This window comes from Pseudorca crassidens, chromosome 2 (genome assembly GCF_039906515.1).
Source record: "Pseudorca crassidens isolate mPseCra1 chromosome 2, mPseCra1.hap1, whole genome shotgun sequence".
Taxonomy (NCBI): Eukaryota; Metazoa; Chordata; class Mammalia; order Artiodactyla; family Delphinidae; genus Pseudorca; species Pseudorca crassidens.
In genome coordinates, this window is record NC_090297.1 from 116027873 (window position 1) to 116047285 (window position 19413).

At 43.9% G+C, this 19413-nt stretch overlaps 1 protein-coding gene across 2 annotated transcripts; it reads left to right on the plus strand.

The window, feature by feature from the left end:
* Positions 1–317: 317 nt before the first annotated feature.
* SLAMF7 (SLAM family member 7) lies at positions 318–17618 on the plus strand. Of its 2 annotated transcripts, XM_067714073.1 has the most exons (7): positions 318–412; positions 8743–9075; positions 10366–10638; positions 10856–10972; positions 11923–12026; positions 13802–13864; positions 14695–17618. In XM_067714073.1, the coding sequence occupies exons 1-7, from the start codon at positions 358–360 to the stop codon at positions 14764–14766; spliced, it is 1017 nt and encodes a 338-aa protein (XP_067570174.1). In that variant the 5' UTR covers positions 318–357; the 3' UTR covers positions 14767–17618. The 2 variants fall into 2 exon arrangements, with proteins under 2 accessions (XP_067570174.1, XP_067570183.1); XM_067714082.1 differs by lacking the exons at positions 10366–10638; positions 10856–10972; positions 11923–12026.
* The last annotated feature ends 1795 nt before the right edge of the window (positions 17619–19413 follow it).

The window sequence follows — 19413 nt, forward strand, 5'->3', positions numbered from 1 at the left end:
ATTTTCTCATCTGTAAACTAGGCATTATGGTAGTATTTCACTCACAGGGTTGTTATGAGGAATAAATAAAAGAATACAGGTACTCCTGGTACTTAGCAAAGCTCAAAAGATATTATTATTATCCCCAGTGCCACCCTTTTTTCTCTGTATAACCTTCTATTTCCTTCCAGGTTCTCTATTATGAATCTCTGAAAGGTCACATGTGTAACAGAAAATGCTGGCCATATGGAGAAAATTGAGATGACTCATTCTCAATCTCATGACCCCACCTACTTAAAATCCCAGCCGGGGTGACTACACCGGGTGACTACAAGAGGGAAGTGGGTTCATTTTAGTGACTGACATCCAAAGAGCAATATGCTTTCTTCCACAGCATGCTTCACCTTCATCTTTCTCCTCTGCCAGCTCACAGGTGAGTCCAGCAAGATCTTCCTGTTTTCTGGACTGCCTACCCCATCCTGCTTGTAGCTCCAGGCTTCTGGCTCCACTCTGGGCCTCTGGCTCAACTTAGGAGGCTCTGCTCCCTCATCTAATATTGCTTTTTTTTAAAAAAAAAAAAAAAACATCTTTATTGGAGTATAATTGCTTTACAATGGTGTGTTAGTTTCTACTTTATTAACAAAGTGAATCAGTTATACATATACATATGCTCCCATATCTCTTCCCTCTTGCGTCTCCCTCGCTCCCACCCTCCCTATCCCACCCTTCTAGGTGGTCACAAAGCACTGAGATGATCTCCCTGTGCTATGCGGCTGCTTCCCACTAGCTATCTATTTTATATTTGGTAGTGTATATATGTCCATGCCACTCTCTCACTTTGTCACAGCTTACCCTTCCCCCTCCCCATATCCTCAAGTCCATTCTCTAGTAGGTCTGTGTCTTTATTCCTGTCTTACCCCTAGGTTCTTCATGACACTTTTTTTTCTTCTTAGATTCCATATATATGTGTTAGCATATGGTATTTGTTTTTCTCTTTCTGACTTACTTCACTCTGTATGACAGACTCTAGGTCCATCCACCTCACTACAAATAACTCTATTTTGTTTCTTTTTATGGCTGAGTAATATTCCATTGTATATATGTGCCACATCTTCTTTATCCATTCATCTGATGATGGACACTTAGGTTGCTTCCATGTCCTGGCTATTGTAAATAGAGCTGCAATGAACATTTTGGTACATGACTCTTTTTGAATTTTGGTTTTCTCAGGGTATATGCCCAGTAATGGGATTGCTGGGTCATACGGTAGTTCTATTTGTAGTTTTTTAAGGAACCTCCATACTGTTCTCCATAGTGGCTGAACCAATTCACATTCCCACCAGCAGTGCAAGAGTATTCCCTTTTCTCCACACCCTCTCCAGCATTTATTGTTTCTAGATTTTTTGATGATGGCCATTCTGACTGGTGTGAGATGATAATTCACTGTAATTTTGATTTGCATTTCTCTAATGATTAATGATGTTGAGCATTGTTTCATGTGTTTGTTGGCAATCTGTATATCTGCTTTGGAGAAATGTCTATTTAGGTCTTCTGCCCATTTTTGGATTGGGTTGTTTGTTTTTTTGTTATTGAGCTGCATGAGCTGCTTGTAAATTTTGGAGATTAATCCTTTGTCAGTTCCTTCATTTGCAAAGATTTTCTCCCATTCTGAGGGTTGTATTTTGATCTTGTTTATGGTTTCCTTTGCTGTGCAAAAGCTTTTACGTCCTGTGGTCTCTGACTCACAGAGGGTAGGAAGAGACTGGAGGGAGAGGAGAAGGAATGACTTTGGGAGTTGACTGCCCTTCTGACTGTCCCAGGGAACAAAGGGCTGAAAGAAGTGGTGTTGGGTATCAGGAAAACCTGTGTCCTTATCTGGATTCTGCCATGAAATAGATGAAGAATGTCATCTTCCTCGGACCTCAGCCTTCCTTCATTTTGAGGGTAATTTTAAGAACAAAATGAGATGGTACAGGTGTATATTTATTTACTTAGAAATATATATTTAAAATATTTTAATTCAAATACATTTATACATATACTTCTATGTTTTATATTTATGTAAATATAAATATGTATTATTTAGAAAAATATTTTAAATTATTATGCATTTAACAATCATACTGATGGCAGAGAACATTTGAATTTTCTCTCTTAACCCAAGTAACCCAATCAGTCTCTACTTAGAAAACCAACTCATAGGTAGGAACTTTATATTTAATGCCATGAAGGACTGAGGACTTTTCTATGCCTGTCACAGGTATTCTAGTCTTTCAAGATGTTACTATCTTCAGGGCTCTCAGGAAGGACCAGGAACCCCATAAGTTAGGAATATCTCTCTGGTCATCAAACTCATGGAGAACCACATGAGGTCTCCCTCTGAGGATTTGGTGTGGCTGGTTCATTTATGTGTGCCCCAGGCCTGCCAGAAGAGAACTGCCCAAGCCCACGTAGTAAGTCAGGGCTCACTATCCTCTCTTGCCCGCCACCTGGTGTCTTGAACTGTTCAGCATCAACAGACTCTCACCCTCTGTGAGTTCGTTAAAAGTTTGCATTTTTAGGAAGCACCTGGTCCTGGAACTGGAACTGACCCTTACTTTAAAAATCACTCCTTGAACGGAAATGGTGATCAGAAGGGGAACTTGGGGATGGTGAAATGGGGAAGGACATGGCAGGACTTTTCAAAACCCAGGTGCCCACCTGAAACATGATCTGGGGCAGCAGGGTGCAAGTTGCAAGTGTGCACCCTGCTCCAGGAGGCTGTGGCAGCCTGCGTGCTATAACTTCCATGATTGAAAGAATAATCTGAGATTGTCATAGAGCCTCCAGTGGGCAGGACGGTGAAAGCAGTGCTGGCCCTGGAGAAGAACTCCTGGGCTTGACTTAGTAGCTATATTATTGTGGATAAGTTTCTTAGCCTCTGAACCTCGGTCTTTACAAGTATGTAAGAGAAAATGAAACTTAACTTGCAAATTATTGTCATGTTTTAAATAAGATATCAAATGCAAAACAATATAATAATAATCACCATTTATTAAGCTCCTATTACATCCAAGGCATTTTTCATACAATCTCCTCACAAATCTACAAGATAGATATTATTATCCCCAAAACTTAGGCTCTGAGAGGTCAAGTGTCTTAGGCACGATTACACAGCTATTAGGAGGTAGAACAGAAACTGAGTTTCCAAACCTAGTGCTCATTTCATCACACCAAACTAATGGCCTAATATTGTACCCTCAGAAAAAGTGCTCAATGAATGTGTATTTGAGATGAATCTTCCCCAGAGATTCCTTCCCTCTCCAGGTACATGAGGCCAAGGTAGGCAGTGGAAATGCCCAAGAAGAGTAGGGAACTCCATTTCCAGGATGTGAATGCACCAAACAAAATTCACCCTGGCCAAATTCAGAGGGACCAAGGAATAACTCTTGCAGCCTCAGTATTCTCATCTGGAAAATGGACACAATTTTATGATGATTATAGGATACAGTAGGGTTGAGGAGACAGTTTATAAAAGGAAATCAGAAAAAGTGGGTGAGGAGGTATTGAGGAGGTGTTGAAAAAGACCAGAAGAGACAAACAAGAGGAACGTTTCAGAGATGAGTGAGGGGCAGAACAGTAGGGAACTTGAATATGAATGTTGCAGGTTAGAACTGGAGTGTTGGCAAAGGTGGCTGGTGAATTGGGAGGCTTGTCAGCCTCTGTTCCATGTACATCTTACATGGTACTGATTGTAAATGCCCTTTCCAAGTACATTAATTAAGGGGAATTTGGGTAAAGAACAGTAGTTTCCAAAGTCGTTTTTTTCTTTTTTAAGCAGTGGTTTCCTTTTATAAAAAGAAAACTTACACAGAAACAAACAACTCTGATGCACAGAATTGAAGCCTCCCTGATGGAGGGGGGTAGTTCCATAGCTTCCACCCCATCCCCTACCCCCTTGACCTCCATCTAAGCTCCCAAGAAATACACTGAGGCACTGCCACAGACCTCAAAGGTAGCAGGGGCACAGCTTGGGAAACCCTGCCTTAGGAGCCCTTGTTACTAATCCTGGCCTTCCACTCACTTGGCACACATCACTATAACCTTCAGAGCACCAGACTCTTCATCTATAAAATGGGATTGGACTAAGTAGTCCCTAAAATTCCTCCTAGCTTTGAGATGCTCTGATCCTTGGTTTCCATGGTGAGGGTGGCATGACACTGTGGTGCATTCTGATAGAGGCACCCAGTACTGGAAGGGGTGCTCGGGGACAGGGCTGGCAAGCAGGAGGTGGGCTTTACACACTCCGCTATGCCGAGGTCTTCCTCCTAGGTCACCATTCCTTGATTCTGGCTGTACTGATGGTGCCCCTTCCTCCTAATTTGGCTCCTTCCCTCCACTCAACACATGAGCCTTGGGGGAACAGGTTAAGGGGAGGAGGTGACAGCAAAAAGGAAAGGCAGGTGGCAAAAGGGAGGAGCTGTTGTCCGTTCTTGTTATGAAGAGCATCTTAGGGCTGAATCTTCTGGTGCCAAAAATACCTGAGACTTGGCCAGGGCAGAAAGCAGAGGGTCTCCTGCCCCAGCTTCCTCAACCTCCAAAAGTAGGTTGGTGGGGATGCTTGCTGTAGGAATTATCTCCCTGCGTGGTGATTGGACTTACTCTTTTGCTGTGAATTAGCCAGTGACTGATGTATAGGCATTAGTGTCCAGACCACCTTCTAAGAAGCTTACCTTACTGAGAAGCCATCCAAAGAAGTTTTGGGAAATCTCACTTTTAGCCATTCTTGCAGAAATGAGACCAAAAAGTGGGAAGGTTTCTCAAAGCCTGTCTCATAACACTCCTGCCTGTCGTTTCCTCTTGCCTCCCACCATGTCTCAGACTGCTCTGTACTTCTCAAAGTGTTTTCACATCTGTATTCACCCTTCATCCTTCCCTAAATCTTGGTGAATAAAGATTATTCTTTTTCTCCTATGAGAGGTAAGAACACTGAAATTCAAATTTACGTTTAGGATGTAAACTGGGGATAAGCTGAAATTCAAAATGGTAGTGGGAGGTAGCAGTGGAAAGAATGCAGGCCTCTAGAGGAGATGGGGGAACAAACTAGCTTCTCATGTCACTTCTGCCACTTTCCAGTTTGGGTCCTTGGGAAAGTCACTCAGCATCTTGGATCCCCAATGTCTTCATCTATAAAGTGCAGCTTAACCTTTATCACATAGAGTTGACTTGAGGATCAAGAACGGGAATACCCATTAAACCAAGTATTCATTGCTGGAGTTATTATTACAGTGGAACCAGAATGGAACCCAGGTCTCCTGACCCCCATTTAGGCCAGACCTCTAACTTTTTTACACTGTTGCATGTTGTCTGGGAGAAGAGACCATCTCCACATGTCCCTGGATGAGACTCCAGACCCCATCACCAGGTGATCTGGAACCTAAAGCCTGTAGATCAGTGATCCGCTAACTCACAGCAAAATGGTATGTCCAGTCACCACCCATGGGAATAGCTCCTCATGGGGAATTTCAAGTGGAAAATGAAGTGACATTCATGGTGGAATTTCAGGGTGTAGGTGTGAGAAAGAGTTGAAGACTTCCTCAGGGAAGGGCTTTGAACTAGGATTTATGGGTCTTAAATAAGACTTAGATGGACAGAGAAAAGGATAAAGCACCAATAAAAGCGTGAGTTAGGAGGTAAACTGGGGATAAGCTGAGGAAGGAGCCCTGGCTGCTTGTCTGGTGGTAGTAAGTGGGTGGCAGTCCAAGGCTTCATATCTTCCCACAGCATCAACTATTGCTGGCCTAGGAACAAAAGCCCTGATACAATCTCAGATTGTATCTCAGATACAATCAGATACAATCAACCTGGGACATGTGATACCCCTGAACTAATTACTGTGCAGAGGAAAGCTACCACTTGAGTTGAGTTACCCAAACCATATGGCTGCTACAAAATGAGGAAGGACTGAAATGAATGCAGAGGAGGCAAGTTACAACAGTCACCACATTGATCCAGGTGGGAGGGTAGATGATTCTCATGGGGCCCAATCCTCCCTGGCCTTGTAGATAGGTGTTAGTAGCTACTCATTCTCTAGGGCCTTCTGATCACACAGGTCATGTTACATCCCCCACCCCCATCATGTGTTCCCTAAGTACTGTCATTTCCCCTTTCACAGCACATGTTGTTACTCATTTAATGACTCTCTCCCAATTCCATGAGTGCAAGGATCATGATTATCTTGCTCCCCAGTTATACCCTCAGCTCCTAAACAGTGCCAGGCACAAGTATGGAACTAAACAAATTTTAGTTAAAGGAAGGAATGACTGAATGATCAGAGCATGACTTACCTAGACATGGTAAAACCCTATAGGGTCACACATCACAGGTGGAGAAGTCATCAGAGAAAGGGGAGCTTCAGTTCAGTCTTAGAAGCTGAGAAGAGAAGTGTCTTGTTTCTGGACCCCCTTTCACAGTCAACTGGGAAGAGGAAACAAAACTGGCTAGGACTTAACCAACCCAGGCCCTTAACGTCTGAGCTCACGTTTAGGGAATGGCATGGAACTACTTTCTTCTTTTACGACTCTTCTCCTCACCCTGAAGATACAATAAAGATAGACCAATATCTTCCACCTAGGTTCATGTTGGCAATTTGCACTGTATTGTCCTCCAATTTCATTCTAACAAGGAACAATGAATTTGGGGATATTTTCTTATATCTCCACGCAATTAACATTTCTTAAAATGTACCCTAGGAAGATAGCACCATGTATATAAAGATGTAAAAAGAACAATTAATTATTCATGGCTTAAGTGCATGCACACATGCTAAAACACTAAAACCACATCCTTACAATTTTGTCACCTCCTTGACATATACATGTCCCCCAAACCTCACATGAAAATTAAAATACTCAAAGGTGCCCTAATCCAATAATTGAACCTACTTGGGTGCAAGTGATATCCAATCTTTATTTGACTGCAAAATATTCACCCCTTCCATCTCATGGTTGAAGTAAGAGAATGAATACATTAATTGATAAATCAAAAATTCAAATAAAACTGGTTTTGTCTATAACATTTAGTGGAAATATTTTGACACCCCATGAGATGATCAAAGAGAAAGTAATGAAAAACAATCCTCCCTTAGTATTAGAGTAGCAGGGAGGGTAGCTTTTTGGAAAATCAGCTTACTTAACAGGATGATTTGATAAAGGCTTGAGTGATCCAAAGTATATATGCATATATATAAATTATAGGGGAAAACTGTTTGAAAACAGGAATCAGCTCCTAAAAGGCATTTACTCAGGAAGAGAAACAAGTACTTTTAGAGATAAATTTAGCAAAAAATTTGGTCAAGATCCAAGACCTGTTATCAAGGGGCTAGGTCAACATTTGGTAGCACCAGATTCCCTTACTCTGGGGGCACTGGTAGAGCAGCTTGTACTTGAAGGAAGGTCACCAAAGGACTTGAATGGTAAATCGGGATTCCATGAGACCCCAGGGCTTCAGAATTGACACCTGAGCCCTTGAGGGAACTGAAGAAGGGGACTAATGGAAAGGGCTGGAGCTGGTACAAATGCCAAGGGACCTTCAAACTGAGCCATAGTGGAAAGAGTCCAGACTCCAGGGCTGGAGTGACATTGGGTTAAATCCTCAAATTATCACCTGCTAGCTTTGTGCCCTTGGAAAACTTACTTACTTTTTTTGAATCTCAGGTTTGTTTTTGTTTTTTTAATCAAATCCAGTTAACAAACTTTTGCTGTAAAGGGCCAAATAGTAAAATTTTAAGCTTTGCAGGCAGTATGAGCTCTGTCACAACTATCCAACTCAGCCTCTGTAGTGGAAAAGCAACCACAGACAATGTGCAAAGGAAAGAACATGGCTGTGTTCCAATAAAACTTTATTTTCAAAAACAGGGGGCAGGCCAGGTTTGGCCCATGGGCTATTTATTAGGTTGCTGCTCAGTTGACCACTTCTGGAAGCTTTTTCAGCAGCCATTCCTAACTGTTTTTCACCTGGAGCCACAAAATCAGTGATGGTTGTTTGCAAGTCACGCTCTCTGAGGTGAATTAAGATTGCACTGAAACAGAAATTTGGGAGGCAGGGAGCAGTAAAGCCCTACTACAATTCCTGATAGTTCAGGTTAAACATCACAAGGTAGCCTGGGCATATTCCAGAGCTCCCAGTCACTCACCCTTTTCCTTTCCACTCAAGGAAGGATATTGGAATTCAAGTGAATGAGAACCTCATTTGGGGATGAGCTTTAATTCACTCCCATCCACCATAAAATAAAAAGATAAATCATCCTCAAACTTCTAAGCTATCACTATCTTTAAAGACTTACAGCTTGCCTCTCGATGCCCTGGTTTGTGCTTAAGAACCTCTGCCCCAGGTCAGATAGACTGTTACCTTCTTCATCTGCAACAAAATCAGCTCTCCCAGGAGCAATCTGAGAGTCCTAAATGGAGCTTGGACAGTAACCTCCCCACTTGTCACCCCACAGGAACTTGTCAAGGATGCAGCCAACCTCATGGTTTACCTCAGAGCTTGGTCTTTTCAGCCAGAGATCTCTGGGAATGGGGTGGGTTTGCCTGTAGTCACCCCTTTCAGACAGAGAGTTCTGACCTCAGTGCCTTTGTGTGAGTGAGGTTCCAAAGGGTTTCCCAGGACTGGTTGGGTTAGACTGAGAGGGTTTCTTGGGACCTTTCCAGGACCCAAAGGGAGTGAGTAATTGGTGGCAAGGTCAGGAACTCAGGTTTATTTTATGGTTCTCTGTTTTTACAGGGCCAGCAGCCTGTGGAGTACTGAAAAAGCTAGTTGGTGCCCTTGGTGGGTCTGTGAATTTCCCACTGAATCTCTCAGCAGATCCAATTGACAGCATTATCTGGGTCTTCAACACAACCACTCTTGTCACCATACAGCCAAAGTTGGCAGACAAAAAAGCCCTTATCATAGTGACCCAACATCGTAACAAGGAAAGGGTGAATTTCCCACATGAAGGCTACTCCCTGAAGCTCAGCAAACTGAAGAAGAATGACTCAGGTGTCTACCGTGTGGAGATACACAGCTCAACCCTCCAGGATCCCCTAACCCAGGAGTATGAGCTGCGTGTCTATGGTGAGCAGAACCAGTTCCAAAGGTGGATGACTGCCTTCTTAAAATGGTGAACTCCCTGATATTGGAGCTGTTCAGACAAAGGCTGGATAAACCCTTGGCAATAAAGTGGAAGAGGGAACTCATGCATGGATGAAGTAGATATAGCCAACCCTTGAAGTCCCCTCTTAGATATTCAGTAAGAAGGATTGTGGTGCAGCAGATAGGCTTTATGAGAAGTGACAATCACGCAGGTCAAATGTTGGCTTCTCTACTTACTAGTTACATGGCCTTAGACAAGTTACTTGGTCTCTTTGAAACTTAGTTTCCATATCTGTAATGGGGAGTAAAGTGATACCTATCTTAGAAAGATTATCAGGTATAACTATCAATCACACCTCTTCCCGTGAAGATTCTAACCAAATGAGAAATAGACACAAGAATCAGAAAGGAAGATAAAAATATCAGTTTTATTTTTTCTGGTAAAGCTGGATAATAAAAATACTTTCCCCCAAGTCTAGACTTTGGTGCCTATTCAGGGAAAATGAACTTATGAAACAATTACTCAACCAGCTAAAAGAATAGCTGCCTTTCTCACTGAGCTGCAATATCAGGGACACCAGGAGATGGGCCTGCAGGTTTGCATGTAGGAGGTAGACCATGCACCTTGATCCAGATGTGTCCTCCATATAGATATAGTTGAGAAGAATGGAAGACCTGCATTCTGCAGGCAAACTAGCAGGGGTGGGGGGAGGGGGGAGGGTAAACCACATTTAAACAGCAATCATAACAGCCCAAACATGTAAATAGAGAAATGTAGATGAGGGATGTCAGACTCACCATCTCAGCAATGAAACAATTGCTCATCCTCTGAAAGAGTGAGCACAAGGTAGAGAGGGGAACCAGAAGTGTTGCTCCAATACCTTTGTTCTCTCCTAGAGAGTAAAGTGAGTCTCTTCAAGGAAGCCTGAGGACAGGTGAATAGGGAGCCTCCAAAAAAGATAAAACTAATGAACATCTAAAATGCTTTTAACACAGTGCTTACCATATGCCTGTGCTTAGTAAATGGCAACTCATTCTTGTTGCATTGTAATTATTTCTATTACTACTGTTGTTGTTTTATGGCTGTGGGCAATCTGACCTAGATTGTTCTCTTCCCCAGATAAGAATGAGAATTCTGCTCTGAATTGCTGCTTCCTCTCCACTCTGTAGCACACCAGGGAGATTCAGGTCCAAGGTTTACAAGAATAATGCAGAAAAAATGAGGGCTATGGGCATAATTTCCACACTTGGTTGTCTATTTCTCTTTTACAGAGCACCTGTCAAAGCCCAAAGTCATCATAGGTCTGCAGAACAATAAGAATGGCACATGTATAACCAATCTGACATGTTCCATGGAACAGGGAGGAGAGGATGTAACTTACAGCTGGAAGTCCCTGGGACAGGTGACCAATGAGTCCCATAGTGGCTCCACCCTCCCCATATCCTGGAGGCAGGAGAAAAGTGATATGACCTTCATCTGCATGGCCAGAAACCCCATCAGCAGCAACTCCTCAAACCCCATCTTTGCCTGGAAGCTCTGTGAAGGTGACTGTCTCTCCTCTTTCTCCAGGAGCCCCTGGTCTTAGGACCTATATCTTCTTCAGCTCCTGGCCCCCCTTGGGAACAAGCCCTTTGTGAAAACTGGAAGCCCTGGGGAAGTCATCAGACTGGGAGGAAGGTTGCAATTGCTCCAAAAGTTGGGTCATTTTCCCTAGCTGACTCTTCTCCCTGCCCTGTGCCTACACCCATTCTCTCTTTAAAGGTGCTGCTGGTGGCCTGGCTACCACTGTGATCCTCAAACTTCTGTTGTCACTCACCCTGCTCTGTTTCATTGCACCGGTGCTAATTATTTTGATCATACGAAGAGAAAGAAGAAAAGGTAGAGCATGAACTATTTTTGTCTTCACCCTCAATCATGCATTTTCTCCTTCACTCATTCAACAGTATGTTGGACTGTGTGCCAAGCTTGGTGTTAGGCACTAAGGATGCAGAAATGAAGAAGCCATCATCTCTGTCCTAAAGGACAGCACCAGCCATCTGTACTCCTTAATTCTGGAGTGGAGAGAATACCTGAGCCCTTAACTTCTCTCCTAAGACAAAGGTTCTCCTAATTCCTTCTCCAGTGCCTGCCCTTCTCCTTCCCCAGTGCCTGCCCTTCTCCTTCCCCTCAGAGGGACTTACTAGTGTATCCCTCCTGCTGACACAGGTCACACACTGTTGACTCTGCTCCCCTGACTGGGAGGCCATGGCCTTCAACTCTGAGGTCCACAAACCAGCACCGTCCGTTCAGCCCATCCCTGTCAGAGCCCCCAATCCATCCCAGTTCTCTCCATTGGATCAACTCCAGAGACTTCTCTCTACTCCCCACCTCAGTCTAGATACATTACTCCTGGAGAAGCCTTTCTCTGTCTTTCTCCAGGCTGTACCCCATGCTCTGTGTCCCTAAACCCTGCTGATTTGTCTTCTCGGGTTCCCACTGATACTGTCCACTCAGGGTATTGGGGAGGGACCTAAGCGTTGGTTGGGTACGAACTGCAAACTTTGAGATATTCTCTCCCTCCTGTAAACACTGTAAAAGCATTTCTGATCTCCTCTGCTTCCTCTTTTGGCTGCCTTTGTCCAGAAATTGGGAAGTGAAGTGATGAGGGTGACCAGTTCATCTTGGGGTTCCTGGGTTTAGCACTGAAAGTCTCATGTCCTGGAAAACCCTTCAGTTACAGGGAAATCAGGATGGTTGGTCACCCTAAGTGGGTCATCCAGATGGTGGGCCAATGTGGGTGGCCAGGGGAAAGAGGAGCCAGCTCTGATTCTCTCCCAACTTGGTTTCAGAGTCCATTGAAGAGAAGAAGGGACTGAACCTTCATCCAGAAACTCTTAACTACTCCCCCACTTTTGGAGAGGCCTCGGAGTATGACACAATCTCTTACTTAAATGTGAGTTCTTTCCCGTCTTTCCTGGGGACTGATTCTCCTCTCTGAGGCCCTCCTTGCTTTACTTGAGATTTTTCCATGGATTTGGGCAACATGGGAAATGAAAATGTATAACCCTTTAAACCCAATGTACCTGTGCCTCCCCCAAGTCTTCATGGATTCTCTCTTGTGCAGGAACTGGTGGCCCCTGGAGCATCTGGCTCTGACCTAGCCAGTAACGCTCACACTGTGATCTACGGAATCACTCCTTCCCCTCCACTGTTCAAAATGGCCACTCAACAGACCCAATTCCTTTTGCATAGGATGGCGGGTAGAAAAATGTGACTTTGATATGATGTTTGAGTTATGGTATCAGAAAACTGGCTTTAGAGATGCCATTTCCTCTGAGGCAACTCAAGGAAGCATCAGGAGGGGGCTCAGAGGGTCCATGGTGGCTCTGGGCCCTCACTCAAGGCTTCCCAAGTGTGGGTCGCCAAGCTGCAGTGAACAAACACAAGGTTAATTCAAAGAACACTCTTTGAAAAGAAAATCCTAAGACTAAGGTTTAAAGAAATGCAAATAACAAGAGACAATTTGTAGACAAGAACTAGGTAGACAGCTTCAAAAGGTCCACTGGCAAAAATCATTGCAGCTGAGGCTAGGTTTGCTCCTTAGGTTTCATAGTGCCCTTTCCACATTGGCCCACTTAATGAAGAAATAAAAGCACTTTGGAGCTTCAAAACTCTTAGTTTTACTCCAGCCTTCAGTGTCTCCTGATCAGGATGCATCTTCTTACACTTATCCACAACTTTTCCAAGAGGAGGTATTATGTTTCCTCTTCGAAGTTGTTGGTGTCCTGAGAGCTCCTTCCTTCCTCACAGGGGTGACCTCTTTGTGCTTCACTCAGCCCGGCTTCTGTCAAATTCGATCACTTTATCACCATCCTCCCTCTTCCCCTGCTCAAGACACATTCCCTGGAGACCACAAGACTGTCCTAGATGTTCAGGAATAAACTTCACTGACCCAGGATATTTTTCTCCAGCCTGGAAGGAGCTTTTGTAACAATGCTGTCATTGTTTTGTTTTGTTTTGTCCCTTTAGTCATCATTTCTGATTTGCCCCATAAGTTCTTTTGACTGATGAAAAAGTTTATTTCCAACATTGACAATATGATTTCAAATTATCCTTTAATAACCTTAGGAGGCTCATAGCTCATACAGTTTAAACAAGATACAGTTTTAAAATAATGCAATTTCTTCTTTTTAAAATTTTATTTATTTTTGGCTGCATTGGGTCCTTGTTGCTGTGCACGGGCTTTCTCTAGTTGTGTTGAGCAGGGGCTACTCTTCGTTGCGGTTCAGTCTTCTCATTGCAGTGGCATCACTTGTTGCGGAGCACGGGTTCTAGGCACATGGGCTTCAGTAGTTGCAGCTTGCAGGATCTAGAGCACAGGCTCAGTAGTTGTGGTGCACGGGCTTAGTTGCTCCGTGGCATGTGGGATCTTTCCAGACCAGGGCTCGAACCCGCGTCCCCTGCATTGGCAGGTGGATTCTTAACCACTGTGCTACGAGGGAAGCCAGCAATTGCTTCTTGAAAAAAGTCATTAATAATTACAATAGCAGTCACTGACAAGAGCACTTCCCACTCCCCCATTCAGGCTCCAGAACCCTCTCTTCTCTCTCACCGTCTCCTCCCACCTCTGTTTTCCCTTCTCTGGATTCTGGATGTCTTTTTGGCCTTGTCTATGTGACCCAGGGGGTTGGCAATGATTTCTTTTGTTTGTTTTTTGTTTTTTAACAGAGCATTGTACCAGAGGAAAATGCAGTAAATACACTTTATTCCACTGTGCAAATACCCCCAAAGGTAAGAAGCTTTAGAGCTGAGTTTTATCTTAGCTGTCCCATCCTTCTTCCTGTTTCAAGTTTAGCTAGAATTTCTTGGGCCCCAGAGATCTCATTTTCCCTGGTACTAAAAGGCACACCAGGATACCCATTCCCTTTGCTTAAGGTTACACAAGTATGTGGGGAATAGAAGAGAACTGTGTTTTAGGAGTGAAAATGGGGGCAATGTGGAACAAATAGAGTGGGAGAGAGGTTCCAGGCAGGATCAATAGGGAAAATCAGCAGGATCCTGACTGAGGGCCTGGGGAAAGTTCCATGGCTTAGGCTGTGCCTGGGAGAAAGGGATGGCTGGGGAGACAACTCCGGCTTGTTTCTGAGCCACTAGTAAACTGGAGGCAGGAGAGTGTTCCTCTTCTTTTCCATGGTCTAGCTATGTTACATGCGATTTGCAACTTCTCCCCAGTCAAGCTACTAACGTAGTAAGCTTTTAAAGCTTATTCCTTCACAGATCACACTTGGCAGAAGCCAGGAATGCCTTCCTGTCTCCTCTCCCAACCACATCAGAAAAATGAGGATGGGTAATGCACTTTGCCTAGTAATAGGAAAGGTTGGTTTGGATAGATCATTAGAAGGAAAGTTGAGTTCATTAAGCATTCAACAAGATAAATGTGGGTTAGGCTTGAGGAGTAGTTTTTCTAAGGTCAAAATGATTAAACAGTGGGAGAAAGCATAGCGAGAGGTTTAGGTTGGGTACCCTTGGCAATGAAGAGTGTCTGGGATGGTGGGGTCTCCTGAGGGGATCCATAGGTCTGCTCCTCTTCAGTGTTCTGCATCCTTATGTCTGCCCAGCAGGTGGAGAAATCCCACTCACTGCCCACGTTGCCAGACACACCAAGGAAATTTACCCATGAGAATGTCAACTAAGCAGCCATGTGCTCCAAAGAAAATGGTCAAAAGATTTCACTGACTTAATCAAAAACATCAAGGAAGAATGAAGGACACTGACTTCCTTCCAGAATAAAGTATCCCTTAGGCTCCTACAGACTTAAGAGTTCCCAATCTGGGAATTTCCTGGTGGTCCAGTGGTTAGGACTCTGTGCTGTCACTGCTGAGGTCCGGGGTTCAATCCCTGGTTGGGGAACTAAAATCCCACAAGCAATGTGGTGAGGCCAAAAAAAAAAAAAGAGAGAGAGAGAGAGTTCTTCATCCTACCCACTGCTGAGAAATCTCTTCAAATCCAGAATCCCTCCTGGAAATGTGATTGGGAATTTATCAGCCAACTCAAAGCAAGGGCTTAGAAGCATCTCTGTTGAAATGTAAATGCGGTTTCACACATTTGAATGACAGCTCCCCTTCCAGGGTTTGGAGATGAGGAATATACCAAGGGTTAGGTTGCCAAGAGGGCAAGAACTTCGGATCAGCCAGCTGATGTTCCCCGCAGAAGCAGAAGACAGCAGTCAGAAATGGATTTATTTACTGACTCATCAACGACGTGCCTGGCACTGCGCTGAGCTAACTGTGATTTTCGTCAGATGTGCTCTCTGTTCTCCTGAAACTGACCCTTCATGAATTATTTCCGTGGGCAGTGGCATCAGGCCTGACCACGGATTCCCAACACCCAGGGGGTCAGGTGTGGATTCACAGGACTTGGGAGTCAAAGAACACAAGGACAGAGAAGCCAGGTAGAAGACCAGGTAGAAGCCAAGTGAAAACTCAGAAGTGTGATTGACCACTGCCCCAGCTTCATTTACACTTTTGTGCTGCAAGGGAGAAACCCAGGCCTTAGGCCTATGTAGGAGCCCATCTCAGTGGAAGAACTGCCCTGAAGACATACTTTGAATCTATTTATAGGAGACTTGCAAACATTTAAAGTTGTTTAATTCATTCAATGAATATTTATTAGGAACCTCTGTTAGGTCAGTCTAGCAAATAAGACAGACATGATCCCTGCCCCCATAGAGCTCACCTTTTTAATGAAATGAGAAATATGTGGAGGGAGAGTGTTGCTTTGGATGTCTTCCTGGACACGCATCTTGAATGGAAATGTTGGAAAGGGATCTGAGGTCTCAGGTCTAGGGTTGTGAAGTATTTCCTTTATTCAAGGGAAAACAACTTCTGCATTGGGGGAGTACAGTGCCTCACAAGCAGTGCAGCACTCTTCCTGAGGGATTTTGGACAAGAGTGAGTTTTATAGAGTTTTAGAAGAGGCAACTTAGAAACAGGGCGTGATCGGCTAAGAGGTGGGGATTTCCCTCTAAGTTCTAGTTTCTAGGGTAAGGCGAGCTAGGGAAAGCTGAGTTGGAGGATTGTGATGAGTGGATGTTAGGTTCCTGGACAGGTGTTTCCCATAAGTGCAGGCTGACTTAGGCTTAGATTCGTGATGTGGGCTGGACCACTGGGGCAGCTACCATTTTGTGGGTCCAAATATATGAACTATTAGAAATAAAGTGAAGAAATGTGTGTTAAAGTTTGTGAAAGGAGAAAATATCTGCTCTGTGTAGAAAGGCCCACGTGGGAGAAGAGCAAGTCCACTGGCTGACAGCCAAGCTGAGCTTCCAGCCGACAGCCAGCACCAGCTGCCAGCCACGAGAGTGAAGCCATTCTGGATATTCCATCATTCTTGACACCTCAACCAACACCACGTGAAGCAGAAGAACCAGCTAGGAAATCCAGAGAATAGTAAGAAATTTAAAAATTGTTGTTTTAAACCATGAGAGAGAGAGAGAGAGAGAAAGAGAGAGAGAGAGGAAATATCTAGAGAAAAAAAAACTTCCGATAGGGCTTCCCTGGTGGCGCAGTGGTTGAGAGTCCGCCTGCCAATGCAGGGGACATGGGTTCGTGCCCCGGTCCGGGAAGATCCCACATGCCTCGGAGTGGCTAGGCCCGTGAACCATGGCCGCTGAGCCTGCGCGTCCAGAGCCTGTGCTCCGCAATGGGAGAGGCCACAGCAGTGAGAGGCCCGCGTACCGCAAAAAAAAAAAAACTTTCAGATATAAAATGGCCAATGTAAGAGATAATAAGCTGTCAAGAAAAAAACTAAAAGGGAGGGGACCAACAGAACAGTCTGAGGCTGATTTGAGGGGAAACAAAGGTTGTGAGTAGGAGGCAGTCCCCCAGCTCTGAGGAGCCTGGAGGAGGGCCCAGCTGGCCTCCACGTGGAGCCGTGCAGATGTAGATGAGAAAAAATAATTTTCCTCTGCCCTTCTGGGTTCTTGACTGAGACCCCACAATAAAAAGATTAACAGAAGAAAAACAAACACGTTTAATAACAAGTATTCCTCCTATATACATGTGAGATACCCAGGAAAACTGAATAAACCTCCCTGAAATGGCCTCTTCCATCACCATCTCCAGACAAAAGAAGATGGAGGTGGGGGCAGTTATGGGAGGTTATCAGGCAAAGCACAGTACCACATGATTGTTACACAGTTTTAAATCACTGCCCTCTCCATTGATGAGTTTTTAGAGATTTAGTCACCCCCCTCCTCCTGGTACAGAGAAGGAGACGCCCTCGCAAATGGAGATTTCTCTTGTAAATGTAAATGTCTCTTACAAAAGGGTAACTTCTACTCATTTTCAGAGCTCTTCCTATGTCTGTTGTTTCTTAAAAGTAATCAGCATGAAATAATCCTTATGCCAAAGAGACATATTTTTGAGGTGACAAATTCTGCTCCCCTTCACAGATGTGTCCTTTCTGAGACACCACATCAAATAGAGTGTGATTCACATATAAATATTGTAAATGTCTGTATTTATTACTACAATTACCTTTTTAATAAAATAAACATGTCTTGAGGAAGATTTTCTTTTTTCTAATTCTCACAAGGATTGGTGTGGGGTGGAGTGGGGTGGAGTGTAGCTATAGCAGCACTTGGAGGAGAGGGTGATCTACATTGGAGCCAGAAGGGGAAGCTACCAACTGAGTATATGTGTGGCCGACACTGATGCCACCTCAGCTGTGACACTGTACCACATCTTCATGGCCTAGGGTGAAGCCAGTGTGGCATTCATCATGGCACAAAATTTAAGGGAGCACCAAAACACTCAGCCATCAAGGTAAATAATATTTTTGTGCAATATTTAGAAAAATCAAAATTAATGCGAAAAATCCATTACGGGTGAAGGAGTGTTTCCCTTCTTTCCCCTCTTAGTTCTTTTGGCTAGCAATTAAAATGACATAAGGCAGATTAACAGGAGAAAATCAAATTTATTACATGCACAGTAGGAATCCATGTAAGTATGAAGAATTTCAAAGACAGCAAGACAAGGTGAGCTGTGTATGTATTCTGGACTAAGGAGAAGGAGGCAGGAGTCTGAAGTTTCAATGGGAAGTAAGGTAACTCACAGGAAGATAAAAAGAGTTAATGTTTGGTAAACAAATGTGTACTGGGCCATCAAAAGATAATGGGACACAGGACTTTGACCAAATGGGCTTTGCTAGGTTCTACCACTGTCTGCCACGCCTAATACTTTATATAGTTTTCTATGGTGAGAGCATCTTCCTGGACAGGCCTACTATCTTAAAGTCTTTTAGTCAGTAAGGGGTAAGTTCAAGATTCTTCCTGAGACACCAAGATCTGCAGCAGAGAAAAGATTTATTCTTGAGACAGCCAAGTGGAGAGACAGGAGAACAAATCTCAAATCCACCTCCTCAAACGTGAGGGGTTCATGTTATTTATGGGGTAAGAAAGCAGGGTGGTCTGAAGCATGGGGAATGTGGGAAAAGGTGAAAGGAAATAAGAAAAAAAAGGTGAGATAATCATCATTCTGCACACTGCAACTAAACTGCAGGCTTCTTCGTAGGATGCATATTCGGAAAACGGCTGCATACATGTCCTCAGGGTGGAGTTTTAGACCCTCTGATGTTAAAAGGTCACCGAGAGGACACTCATGCATGCCCACTTGGAGGGCCAGAGGTCTTAACTGGCTCAAGCTCCAACTGAACATAGCTAACTCCAAATTCCTGAAAAACAATTAAGGCAAACATCTTATCATTTAGGCTACATGACTCTTGGAGAACATGAAAGTTTTTGTTAAAACTATTAAAGCAAGCTTGATCAGTGAAGGCAGGTTACAAGTTTAATGGATCTAACTGATGACTAACCTTGGTAATTTTCAACTCAAAATAATCTGCATGCCAGAGTGGCACATCTTGGGGTGGTCTGCTCTCTGCCCCATCACTGTGATGGACAAAATATCAAAATTTTAAATAAAGAAATGCCATGCCAAGTCAGATTGGAGACTGAAGGAAGAGGAAAAATTAGTAATACTGATTCTGTCTTTAGTCAAAATGTTGATACTTTGTTCTCTGAGCTGCGTTGTTCTCTCTCCTTCAGCCCAAAGCCAGGTGGGTCTTTAGGCAAGCGTGTGAGTCCCCCATTATTCTAAGTGGAAAAAAATACTAATTTACAACATTCCCTAAACTGAGATGACAACCTCTCTGGGTGTTTGCCTGACTCCACTGGAGAAAATGTGTCATTGAGATTCCACTAGCATTTTGCACCTGCCTAAACCTCCCAACAACAAGTGAGTCTTCTAAGACTCCCCTCTCTCCCCACACATCCCCAGCCT